The sequence below is a fragment of the Suricata suricatta genome, chromosome 4, assembly GCF_006229205.1.
Source record: "Suricata suricatta isolate VVHF042 chromosome 4, meerkat_22Aug2017_6uvM2_HiC, whole genome shotgun sequence".
In the NCBI taxonomy this organism is placed as follows: Eukaryota; Metazoa; Chordata; class Mammalia; order Carnivora; family Herpestidae; genus Suricata; species Suricata suricatta.
The window spans coordinates 71,092,570-71,105,428 of NC_043703.1; the positions used below are offsets into that span (position 1 = coordinate 71,092,570).

The 12,859-nt window shown below is 42.9% G+C and overlaps 1 protein-coding gene across 2 annotated transcripts in view; it reads left to right on the plus strand.

Moving 5' to 3' along the window:
- Window positions 1-12,859, plus strand: part of FLT1 (fms related tyrosine kinase 1) — a 180,084-nt gene that overhangs the window by 114,950 nt on the left and 52,275 nt on the right. For both annotated transcript variants that reach the window (XM_029936905.1, XM_029936906.1), the window contains exon 15: window positions 12,600-12,731. In XM_029936905.1, coding sequence (XP_029792765.1) covers window positions 12,600-12,731 — 132 coding nt within the window. The remainder of the gene's footprint in view (window positions 1-12,599; window positions 12,732-12,859) is intronic.

The window sequence follows — 12,859 nt, forward strand, 5'->3', positions numbered from 1 at the left end:
TATTGAAAGTCGCTAGAAGTTATTTATGGAGAATCAATCTTGACACACAAATGTAACTCCTTACTGAAATACTGTCCTGTTTATTTAGGTTTTGTATGTATGTACATATGTAGCTAATCATACCCTAATGCTTTGCCCAAAGGAAATTTCCTGGACGCACTTTCCAGTACAGCATCCTCAGCCCCAATCAGCCCAGAAATGCCTCCGGAAAGGCGTGAGAGCCAGGCAAGACCTAGCCGGAGGGTCCACAAGGCAGGCAGCGTCAACCCACTCAGAAATAGCAGGGCTGCCTGTGGGCATTTGAGTCTTTTGTGTCTTTTTGAAAGTCCTCTTGATTTTCAAATGAAATGAAAAATTTAGACCATAAGAAATAAAAATGAACTTAAGAATGCGAGCATCACTTTAGAAAGAGCCTCCCCCACCTTTTTTTTTTATTGTGGCAAAATGCACATAGCATAAAATTTACATATAATTGTTAGCGTGTACAATTCAGGGGCACGAAGCATATTCACAATGTTGTGCAACCATCAACACTGTCTAGTTTCAGACCTTTCTCAGCAGCTCACACAGAAACTGTATACCCATTAAAGCCTTTGACTGTGAACAAACCTCGTCTTTTGATTCTTTCTGTGACCTCTTGCAACGCACGGAACTGGAGTTTGAGCATGGCCAAGATCAGCAGCCTGCCGGCCAGTGCTTGAGGAACCAGTAGCAGAGAAAAAGAACGGGGGAATGAAGAAAAACAAAGAGAAGAGAAATTGAGACATATGGGGGTACGATGGGGAAAGAGAGAGGGCAGCCCCTCCCAACAGTCCCCCCCAGAGATCTCAGGACTGAACCGTGTCCAAAGTCACCAGCCCTGAAACTAACAGCCACTGTCTGGGCGCTTAGAATGGAAGGCGTCTCCATCCCCAATCTACAGTTTGCTGCTTGTACTGAAGACTGCCTGACTATCTACCTTCGATCATTTTACGCCTCCGTCTCCTGGCAGAATGATTAAATGAGGTTTTTCTATTTCATGTGTCCAGAATTTACTTTGGAAACCCCTCTTCCCCCCAAGTACAAACTTGAAACAGTTTAACCCAGACCCACGGTAACAGACAGCAAGGCAGCTGGGGAGTCCTGATCCAATTAAGGAAAATATGCAAACAAATGTATTTGTAGATAACCTAGTCCATGAATTTGCCATTGCTGACATGACTAAATGCAGTCAGACTGAGAAAGTTCATTCCTCCACCACCTCATATTCAAGTGAGGACTTCATTTTTGCATTATTTCCTGCTAGTAAGGAGCTTTAAACAATTAGATTGTAAATTAGTTTAGCCATCTCATTCAAGTTCCTCATAATTGAACCAGCCATCACTGAATCACTGAAAAATAAAGCATGCTAAACGTATATCATGTACACACACACACACACACAAGCATTCTCTAGGGGCCCAGTTTTCTGATGGAATGGATTTTGGTTTAGCCTTTTTTTTAGTTTTTTAAAAATGTTTATTTATTTGGGGGGCGCAGAGGCAGAGGGTCCGAAGCTGGCTCCACGCTAATAGCAGAGAGGTCGATGCGGGGCTCAAACTCACAAACAGTGAGATCATGACTTGAGCCAAAGCTGGATGCTTAACCAGCTGAGCCACCCAGGCAACCCTGGTTTAGCCTTTTATTGCTTTAATCCAAAATTATAAATTGTTGTGAAGTATAAATCTACTTTTCTTGCTTCAAAAATATTTCATCATTGTATGCATAGTCAATATTAAAGTTTTGCAAATGGGGACACCTGCTTGGCTTAGTCAGTTAAGCATCCAACTTTGGCTCAGGTCATGATCTCATGGCTCATGAGTTCAAGCCCCACGTCGGGCTCTGTGCCGGCAGCTCAGAGCCTGGAACCTGCTTCGGATTCTGTGACTCCCTCTCTCTCTCTGCCCCTCCCCTGCTCACACACACTCTTTCAAAAATAAATAAACATTAAAAAAATTTAAAGTTTTACAAATGTTAAAGTATTTGGAGATGTGTGGGTATGTGTGTGTATTATATACCTTTTAAACTTCCATTCAGTGACTCTTTGCTGATGGTAAAGAGGCCTGTAATTTCATTTTTTTAAGTTTATTATTTATTTTGAGAGAGCAAGTGAGCATGAGTGGGGGAGGGACAGAGAGAGAGGCAGACACGGAATCCAAAGCAGGCTCCAGGCTCTGAGCTGTCCGCACAGAGCCGGACATAGGGCTCAAACCCACAAACCATGAAATCATGACCTGAGCTGAATTTGGACACTTAACCGACTGAGCCATCCAGGCACCGCCCCCCCATAATTTCATTTTTAAAACCATCTTTTTTTTAATTATATAATATGTGAATACATTTTCATTGCAAAAGATCACCAAGTATGGAAAGAGCATAAGCTATAAAAAATGTCCTAATGGAGAATTAACACATGTCAAGTATTTGGTTTGTATTTTGTCAACAACTTTACTGCTTTTGGCCTATGTATGTGCATATATACAAATTTAGGGCATACATACATGTGGAGTGAATAATAAATGGGATTCAGTCATTCATTCCATTCAATAGCTATTCACTAAAAGCAAACTCTGTGCCAGTGAGAGAGAGAGAGAGAGAGAAAAGCCAGCATCTCTAAGATGAATTTGAGTTGAGATCATGCTATGTGTTTTATGACTTGCTTTGATCACCCTGTATCTTTGAGGTCTTTCTATGTCCACACATAATGTCCTGCCTCATTCTTTTTAGCATTCATACCCTATACTATGGTATATATTCCCATTATTTAGTCTTCTGCTGATGGAAAACACTTTCTAGACTTTAGCCTCTATGCAATGCAGTACTAATATTTTACCAGTCATAGAAACACTCCTTCACTATACACAGAATGGCCACTTTGGATGAATAGCTCTATTCTGCAGTATCTATGCATCCAACCTCACGGAGGGGCTGTGGCAAATTGGAACATGTCACAAGAATGCATTGAAGCAGGAATGAATATGTGTGTGTGTGTGTGTTTCCATGCATATGTGTGGATTTATAATTTATAGATATTAACTATACAACGTTAGCTATCAACTATGGATAACTATGGACTTAGCACCTCTTGATGCGTTTTGTAAGTGCCTGAATCATCTTGAAATACTTCATTAGAACAAAGTTCACAGTTGAAGGGCACGAGAATGCTTTGTGTTTTTAAATGTTTAGAAATACATGTGTTTTCGGCACAGTTTCAAGGCACTCACTTCAACTATAACCTCTTCCCATCAACCAGTTTACAATTTCTTGACAGCTTTTGGAAACTATTCTGTTAGCAGACCCCAGTTTCGTTAAGTTAAGCCAGTGAAGCAATAGACACTGTCCCAAATGAAAGAACCTTTGTTTATCGCTTTTCCCTTATTCAGTGGCTTCATGAAGAGGAATATTATACAGCATTTCCCCCCACTGTTCTCAATCTTGATCTTTCCCAAGAGCAAATAGCCTCCCCAGGGATCACATCGCCCATCAGATCTCCTTTAGACCATGTGTTTGGAGCATCTCACAATTCTCTTCCAACTTAACACGTTATTATAAGACTGCTTTTCACTGTCTCAAATTATTTTACCCTTCATCAACATTTTTTTCTTACATCTGCAAATGCTTTGCTATGTGGCTTGACCTCAGGGTAAAATTCTCAACAGAGAAAGCCGCAGCCACATGGTGACCATTCGAAAACACTGGAATCGTTTGCCTTTTTAGTGCCATTTAGTGAGCCCGCCATTCTTCACTTCCCAAATTTGTCAGCCTTTGCAGCATACTGAACTCGGATTTCTCTTACCCATAGTTTTCCAAACCTCTGAAGTTTGACTGGATATATAAAATCTCCTCTGTGTTCTTTGTGGGAAGTTGGTCAGACATCTAGTCTCTAGTGTTCTTGGATCACTTTCGCCATCTTTAATCTCTGTTTTGGCTCTTCTGCTTAGGTCAGATATAGCTCTTAGCTAATCGGTTCCTTTAAGAGGTATCAATCTAGGGGCACCTTGGTGGCTCAGTTGGTTAGGCATCCAACTTCAGCTCAGGTCATGGTCTCACCCGTTTGTGGGTTCAAGTCCCACATCAGGCTCTGTGCTGACAGCTCAGAGCCTTGGAGCCTGCTTCAGATTCTGTGTCTCTCTCCCTCCTCTTCCCTCCTTCTCACTCTCTCTCTCTCTCAAAAATAAACAAACATTAAAAAAATAGGCATCAGTCTAAAGGTATGATTTACCATGAACCTACAACTATATCCATTATCATCATTGCTACTGTTATCAGAAATATATCATGTGCTAAGTTCATTAATTTCATGTGCTAAAAAATTATCATTTCATTGGAGAGCCAACAGTATCATAACAAACTTTACTTTAAAAAAATTTTTAAAGGTTTATTTACTTATTTTTTAGTATTCTCTATGCCCTATGTCGGGCTTGAACTCACAACCTCAGGATCAAGAGTTGCATGCTCTTCCGACTGAGCCAGCCAAATGCCCCCAAAATTTACTTTTTATTTTACTAAGCCTAACATCTATTAATTTCCTATTGCATGAGCCAGACATTTTGTCATATTCTAGGGAAAATGGAAATGAGCAACACCTAATCCTTACCTTTGAAAAACATACTAATATGTACAAGTCAATTTGTTAAGTATGTAATGTAAATGGTATAAAATGCCATGAGGGACAAATTAGCACCCCTAATTGGAGTGATCCAAGGAGGCTTCATGGAGGAGGTGTCATCTGACTAGGACTTTGATGGTTGAAGAAGAAAGTTTTGATTATGATGATTAATTTGGCCAAATTGGATGGACATTTCTCTAAGTCAGAAATTCAGATGCTTAGCTGAGCAACAAAATAGGAGTCACTGATCAGACTAGCAGGCCAATGCAGGAAGCAATACGTCAGAGTTTTGTGTGAGGATCTGGAGAAAAACACATGGTATGCATTACTTGAGTCAAACAGGCTAATTTAATAGATCTACAGATTCATTTACTCAGTGATGAATTGGATTAAAGTTCTATTTTATGCCCTTCCCTGGACAATGTGCTGCTTATATATAAAATGCCAAGATTGTCCTTCACCTTATGGTATCAAGGAAAGAAATAAAATTAATTATAAATCCCTTGAAAATACAAAACACTGAAGAGGTTGTATATATTTATGTGTGTGTGTATATATGTATATACATATATGTGTTTATAAATATATATTTTATTTTGAGAGAGAAAGAGGTGGGAGGGGCAGAGAGGGAGCAAGAGAGAATCCCAAACAGGCTCCATGCTGTCAGCACAGAGCCCGATGTGGGGCTCAAACTCCCAAACTGTGAAATCATGCTGTGAGCCCGTCAAGAGTTATATGCTCAACTTACTGAGCTACCCAATCACCCCAGATTGTACATATGTTTAAATTTTGGACTGTGTCCTCTGGATAAATGTATAGACCAGCATCGTCACAAACTCTGATCCTAAACCCCTATTATAAGCCAACACAGTAGCTACTTCACATCCGTACCTTGGGTGCCGTCACCAGATTTCCTTGCGGTTCAAGTCCCTGCAAAAACAAGTCCATTTAAAATTTTACTTAAGCCTTTGAGGTTCATCGTTTAGCAGACCTATGAAACTACCTGAGTTTGCATGTCTAAGCTCTAGGATCTAAAGCTCTTTGAATCTTCAGATAATAAAATTAACTGACATACAGCTTTACAGACTGGGGAGAGTTGGGTATATAGGTCGTAAGTCAATACCACCACACAGGGACTCAGCATTAACTACCACCATCCTCAGCTTCATAATATCCAGCAAACGCTGCAGAGCTCAGTCCTTTCCTCACCCCCTCAATTCCATTTCCATTTTCTTGGTTTACTTGGCCATTTCCTCAGTTACTGAGTGTCTGCTCTCCGTGGGCACAGTGCTAGACACTGAGGGCTCAGTAATGAACAAGGCAGTGGAGTAAGCACATAAGAAAGTCAGCAAATTCGCCACAAAATGTTAAGTGTCAGAGTAGAGGCATGTGCAAGGTGATGACAGAGTAACAGAGAAGGGGCCCGAGGGCATCAGAAGATGCTTTCCAGAGCATCTGGGTTAGCCTTGAGCTAAATATTAGTAAATGAATGCTAACTGTGGTGTCTGGGCGGCTCAGTCAGTTAAGGGCCTGACTCCTGATCTTCGCTCAGGTCATGGTCTCATGATTTGTGAGATCGAGCTCCACATCGGGCTCTCACTGACAGCACAGAGCCTGCTTGAGCTTCTCTCTCTCTCCTCTCTCTACCCCTCCCCTTGCTCTTGCTCTCGCTCTCACTTTCAAAATAAACAACCTTTAAATTTTTTAAAAAAGAAGAATGCTAATCAAATGCCAGGTCAAGAAAGTACCATGCAAAGTCGTGGCGGCTTATCACGAACTGCTAACAGATCAGTGTAACGCACACCAAGGATACACTTAGAGATGTAGCAGGGTCAGAAGCTGGAAAAAAACATAGGCAGGAGCCAGATCATGGAGGTCTTTGCCTCATTAAACAGAATAGTGTCATATCACATACATCTTCTACATCAAAGCTGTGTCTAATCTCTGCAGCATACACATTTCTATTGACCCTCCCAGCAAATTTACGTAAGTTGGTTTGGTTGCCACCATTTAGAAATCATAAGCTTTGACTTGAAAAATCCAGATTTCTGTCTTCTCTTTAAACCTTCAAAGACAACACTGGACTCAAATTCCAATCAGCTGGGGCTAAGTTATTGCTTCCACCTCTAGATGGGAGACAGGCCTTCAGCGTTCCACACACACAATCGCTCTCCCATGATCTCATCCCCAACTCATTTCTGTTATGTGCCCGGCCCCTGAACACATCCACTCCTGCAAATCCTACTCTGTGCCCTGTTGGTCCACTATGATACAGCTTCTCTCAGTAAAGGGAAGTAAATCATGTTTTGACAGAAATTACTATTTTTAGTGGTCGGAAATTACTTAGGTGATCCCTCTAAAAGCAAGCAGACCTACTAGTAAATGATCTTATCTCAACAGCACCAAGTAGAACATCATGTTTCTAAGTGAGTTCTACATGTTCGTTCTAATGATTCACACCCAGAGGGGAAAAAGAAAAATCATATACAATGACTCTTGAAAGAACCTCATACCATTTTGCATCACAGCAAGATTACAACATATCTAGGAACAAGTATACCTGAAAAGTAAGATATTTAAAGGGAAAATCATAGAATTATGAACTGACCTTAAAAAAAAAATCCTGAAACAACCCAAAGATATTTGGTATTCTTGGATGGGAATGTTTATTGTCAGTGGAACCTTTAGGAAGCCATTTTTATGGGTCAAAAATATTGGCAATTTCATTTGTTTCAACCTAAAAATAAATATGCAAATTATCACCAAAATTATGACATAAATTCAGTGGAATGCCCATCCACATCCCAACAGTGTTTCTCACAGAATTTGACTAGCTAAAACTGAAATCCATATGGACGCATACAGGGCCGAGATAATCATGAAGAAGAAGGGGTCATACTGTAGCAAATACCAAGATGCATGTTATCAAACAGTCATAACTTGTGTGCGATAAATGGGTCCCTGTGAACTAATAGAGAACCTACAAACAGAAACACAAATCTATGGAAACTGAGCATCTGACAGAACTGTCAGCATAACTCAGTGGGAGAAGAATAGCTTAATCAGTAAATGCTGCTGGAGTAACTGGCTATTGATGCGGTAAAAATTAGATTCTTAACTCAAACCGCACACATACCACTCCCCCAAAGAAAATCCAGATGGATTAACAACCTAAATGAAAAATGGCAAATCTCTGAGTAAATCTTCTCAAAAGATCTTTTTTTCTAAGAAAGTATATAAGGTAAATGCTTTATATCAGAGTAGAAAACTATCTTTTTTAAACAAGCAGCAAGAGACACCAGGGTGGCTCAGTTGGTTGACCATCCAACTTCGGCTCAGATCATGATCTAATGGTTCATGAGTTGGAGCCCTGCGTTGGGCTCTGTGCTGACAGCTCAGAGCCTGGAGCCTGCTTCAGATTCTGTGTCTCTCTGTCCCTCCTCTGCTCATAGTCTCTGTCTCTGTCTCTCAAAGTAAAACAAGCAGCACAAAGGATAATGGAGAATATTAATACATTTGACTACATTTGAATTTTAAAAGCTTTTGTTTTAAAAATTCACCAAACACAAAGTTTAAAAGGCTGTTCATAGACTGTTGGGGGGAACTTGCAGCATATTTAACCAATTAAGGATTAGTACTGAAAACAGAGAACCACACATCACTATGAAAAAGATAGGCTAATAGAAAAATGGGGAGAGGACATGAAGAGGTAATTGACAGGAAGAGAAGCCTTCATGAACAACAAAAATGGAAAAAGGTTTTCACCTAACTGGCAGCCAGAAAAACATAGGTTAACATCACAGTGAGATGGTGTCTCAGACCCATCGTTTTGCCATCAATTAAAATACCTGGTAGCATCAAATTATTTAGAATTTTTAAAAGCCACAAAACAATATTACATAATCTGTGGAGGTACATGCCTATGTGGACAAAACACAAAAACATGCATGATAACACACCAACTTCAGGATGGCGATGCCTCTAGAGAGAGAAGGAAGGGGATAAAGAATCTATGAATTTTATTCCTATAAAAGAGAGAGGGGAGGGGTCCAGAGCAAATACGGCCAAAAGTTGACATCTGACTATCTTCATGGTGACTACATGGGTTCTATTTTTCCTGCACTTTTAAATGTTTGAAACAAATCACAATGAAAAAGTCAAAAAGAAAGCCCGTTGCGGAAGGCTGAACTCCTCGGTAGAGTAAACAGTGCATGTATCGTAGGGACCAGGTCGGGTAAAGTGAGTTAGCAAAAAGGTAAGGCATTGAAGAAACTAGGGGACACAACTACCAATAAGTACGGGCAGATTTGAGCGATGAAAAAGAATAATAAGCGTAGTAACTGGGCTGTGTTTGCAAGAAGGGAAATAAACAGCGAGAGAATGAGAACGTGGCCAGTGAGGATTCTGAGCTGCCATCTGATGGTGGTACGCCAACGTCTGTGCCACTTGTCGGAGCGTAGTGTGAGGGCCAGTCGGAAAGAAGAGCCTCGTTGGTGGGCTTGGGACACCCTCTCACCCCATCTCCTCCTCCACATGATGGAAGAGGAAACTGTCCGGTGGTGTTAGCTCACGGCATCCTTGGCACTGTCTTTTCACCCTTCACAGCTAGGCTTCTGTCTCCTTGAGTGAAATCCAAAGTCTTGGGCTTTATTTGTTCATTGTGTTAGCCTTAAGCCAGAGTTTGAGTGATAGAAAGTTGGTGGAGGTCAGGTCTGCTGCAATGCGGACACTCACCAGTAGAAGATAGCTGCGGCCATGAATGGCCGTTGCCCCTGACGACCCACTCTCCAGCCAGGCTTCTACTTCCTGCGACTCCCACAGGTGACGTGTCTTCCCCTTTCCAGAACCTCCACTTAAGTTATCTCAACTGGTCCTCGTGGCAGCACCATAAAATAGGCAAAGCAGGTAGTATTCTCCTCATACAGATGGGGAAACACACCCAAAGGCCAAGGTTGCCCATTTCCTGGGCTTAGAAGATCAGAACTATCTCATGCTCATCCCTCTCCATTCCTGCATCCGTATCCTGTATCCACTTCTACCAAGGGTCTGTTTGCATTTCTTCCTCTCTGCTTCCTTTCCCACCATCCAGATTTGAGTCCTCAGTGCTCCTGCCTGGATTACAGCTGGTGAGCTGGACTCCAGATGCCCCTTTTCCCGCTCTGCAGCCTGCGCTGTATCCTCCTTCTAGACTAAACTTCCTCAAACAGCGCTTTCCTTGGGTCATTTCCCTGCTCAAAGATCTCTGTGAGCCCCTCTTTCCTTCTGCACCGCGCTGGGAACTCCTCGGCCAGGGCTTCAAACTCCTCACTCTGCACTCGCCTTTTCTAGTTGCCTACCCCGTGTGGGTGCTTTGAAAATAAAAATGGCCAACAAGGCATCTCTCAAATCAGCAAAGGTTTGTGTTTATATTTTTTTTTTTTTAGATGATCCTGCCCATTCCTGGCAGAAGAGACATAACATAGTCTCTTCTTTCCTGCTGGTAGACACGTTAATGGGTATAATCTTTTTAGAAGGCAGCATGGTTGTAAGAGTCACAAGCTTTTGACACAATGCATCTGTTTCTGAAAACATATCCTAAGGAAATAATCCGAAAAATAGAGTAATCATTATGCCTAAAGATGTGAACTGTACTGTTATTTAAAAAAATTTTTTTAACGTTTTTTTATTTATTTTTGAGAGATAGCGTGAGCAGGGGAGGGTCAGAGAGAGAGGGAGCCACAGAATCCAAAGCAGGCTCCAGGCTCTGAGCTGTCAGCAGAGAGCCCGATGCAGGGCTTGAACCCACAAACTGTGAGATTTGAGCCGAAGCCAGACACTTAACTGACTGAGCCACCCAGGCACCCCTGTACTGTTATTTATAGTTAAGAGCAGTTAGATATAACCATCCAGTGGCTTTTTTCGGTGCTTAGAACAAAACCCTAAATCCTTACCATTCATGATCAGGCCCTGCTAATCTCCTCTCTCTTGCTTGCTAACAGAAGTCTACAGTGGTCTTTTCGCTGTCCGTGAAACTCATTCCTGCCCCAGGGACCTTAGAGTTGCTCCTCCCCATAGGCCTCAAATGCCCTTCCAGGTCTTCAAATGGCTCATTTTTCCCCATCTTTCGGGTCTCTGCTCAGATATCCCCCCCAAGAGAGCTTTCCCTAGACCCCCTCCATAACCCACGGTCCCCTCCACCTGGGTTCTTAGTTTCTTTACAGACTATATTGTCGCTCAAAATTACTTATTTGAAATTCTCCAAAACTACAGCTCAAGCCCTTTGCAGGCGAGGATTCATTTGTCTTGCTTATTACGATATCACCAGATCTAGAAGCATGGCTAGTGTATGGTAGGGGCTCAAGAATATCACACGCATGAATGGAAGGTTGTTAAAAAGTCCGTTTTAAGAAGAATAAAGGGAAACTATCTGGGAGGAAAGACTAAGCCTGTTTTACATTTTCTTTAGGCTTTTCCAGGGTTTCTCAAGTTTTCCACCTTGGGTGTCTTTTATAATCAGGGAGAATGGAAACTATTTAAACTTAACAAAATATAGCCAATAGTCCGGCCAGGACCATTTTATCACTAGTCCAGAACAAGCATTCAATACACGTTCATTTCAGCGGCATGGCTATTGTCTGGCCTGCCTTCTCCCCGTGCCTCTGATAATCCCCCCCCTTTTTTTTTTTTTAATGTTTATTTACTTCTGGGAGAGTGATAGAATGAGCAGGGAAGGAGCAGAGAGAGAGGGAGCCACAGCCTGAAGCAGGCTCCAGGCTCTGAGCCATCAGCACAGAGCCCGATGCGGGGCCTGAACGCGTGAACCACGAGATCGTGGCCTGAGCCATAGTCAGAAGCCTAATTGACTGAGCCACCCAGTGCCCCTCTGACAATCCTTTAAACCTCAGTTCAAGGCCCAGTTTCTCCATGATGCCTTCCTGTGTATTCCGGCTCTCCTTGGTCTCCCTCTCATGCCAGACTTTGCATTTAATTGGGTACACTGTGCAACATGTACTCATTCTCATTCATGAAACACTTCCTGTTTGCTGGTGTGCGCGTGCGTTCGTGTGTGTGTGTGTGTGAGAGAGAGAGAGAGAGAGCGAGCGCGAGAAAGTGAGTGAGGTGGGAGGAGGGATAATAACGTGTGTGTTTGGTAGGAATTCATTTTCCCTCCCCAGCAGGAAGCATGACTTCGCCTCCCCTCCCACCGAAGGTCTTTAATACAGACTCTCGGTAAATACTTGGTGATAGTCCTTAGTGTCGAAGCTACTGGACCTTCCAGCAGCGCTCTGAAAATGGTGCTCCTTCCATTCCATGATGCTCTGGGGTAACACATCTGCTCGTATTTACTGAGCCCTCCGCTTGCCATTCCTGTTCTCACGTACCTTGTGGGAATCGCTTTCCTTTTCACCGTAGGCGGAAGGAGTTGAAACAGAAGACTTAATAAATGCCTAAAGTGACAAAGCCCGAAGCAGTGTGGCCTAGATTAAGACCCAGCCCAAGCTCTTCCCCACTCCAGCAGGTGAAGCAGACTCCCTTTGACCCATGCGCCCCAGAGGTGTATCAGCCCGACTGCGTGCACTGGTCAAGTTACGTAACCTCACCAGGTCTGTCCCCACATTTGTAAACTGGAGACCCGAAGCCCCGATGGGCTGTTTGTAGCGTCAGGATGCGAAGTGTCGGCACTGAGTAAATGGTGTTGTCATTAGATGTGCTGCCCCCATGATGGTCACGCTTCAAATCTGGGGTGGCAGCTCTCTCTGCCTGGGTCAGATCTGCATCTCCAGACCTGGGGGGTCTGACCTCTGCCGCGTGGTGAAGGTGCTCCTAAAAAGCCTGGACCCAGAAAAAAACAAACAGGCAGCCGGCCCAAGGTTACCCAGAGCTCGGATTTCCTTGTCTGAATGCATAATTAGAGGAAAGGGGTTGTATTACAGAAGTAGCTGTTTTTGTTTGTCACCCAGGCCCACTAATGTAAACGTCTCTCACTCCTCAGGAATTATTTTAGGACCAGGAAGCAGCACGCTGTTTCTGGAAAGAGTCACAGAAGACGATGAAGGCGTCTATCACTGCAAAGCCACCAACCAGAAGGGGTCCGTGGAAAGTTCGGCATACCTCACTGTTCAAGGTAAACAGCGGCTTCAGAAAGCAACGAGAAACAGCTCAGACATCTATTTCCCTGTTTAACTTTCCACCTCCTGGTCTCCCGCTGCTGCCCCAGCCCGTCCCTTTCCCTGACCTCCTCGCCCCTCCCCT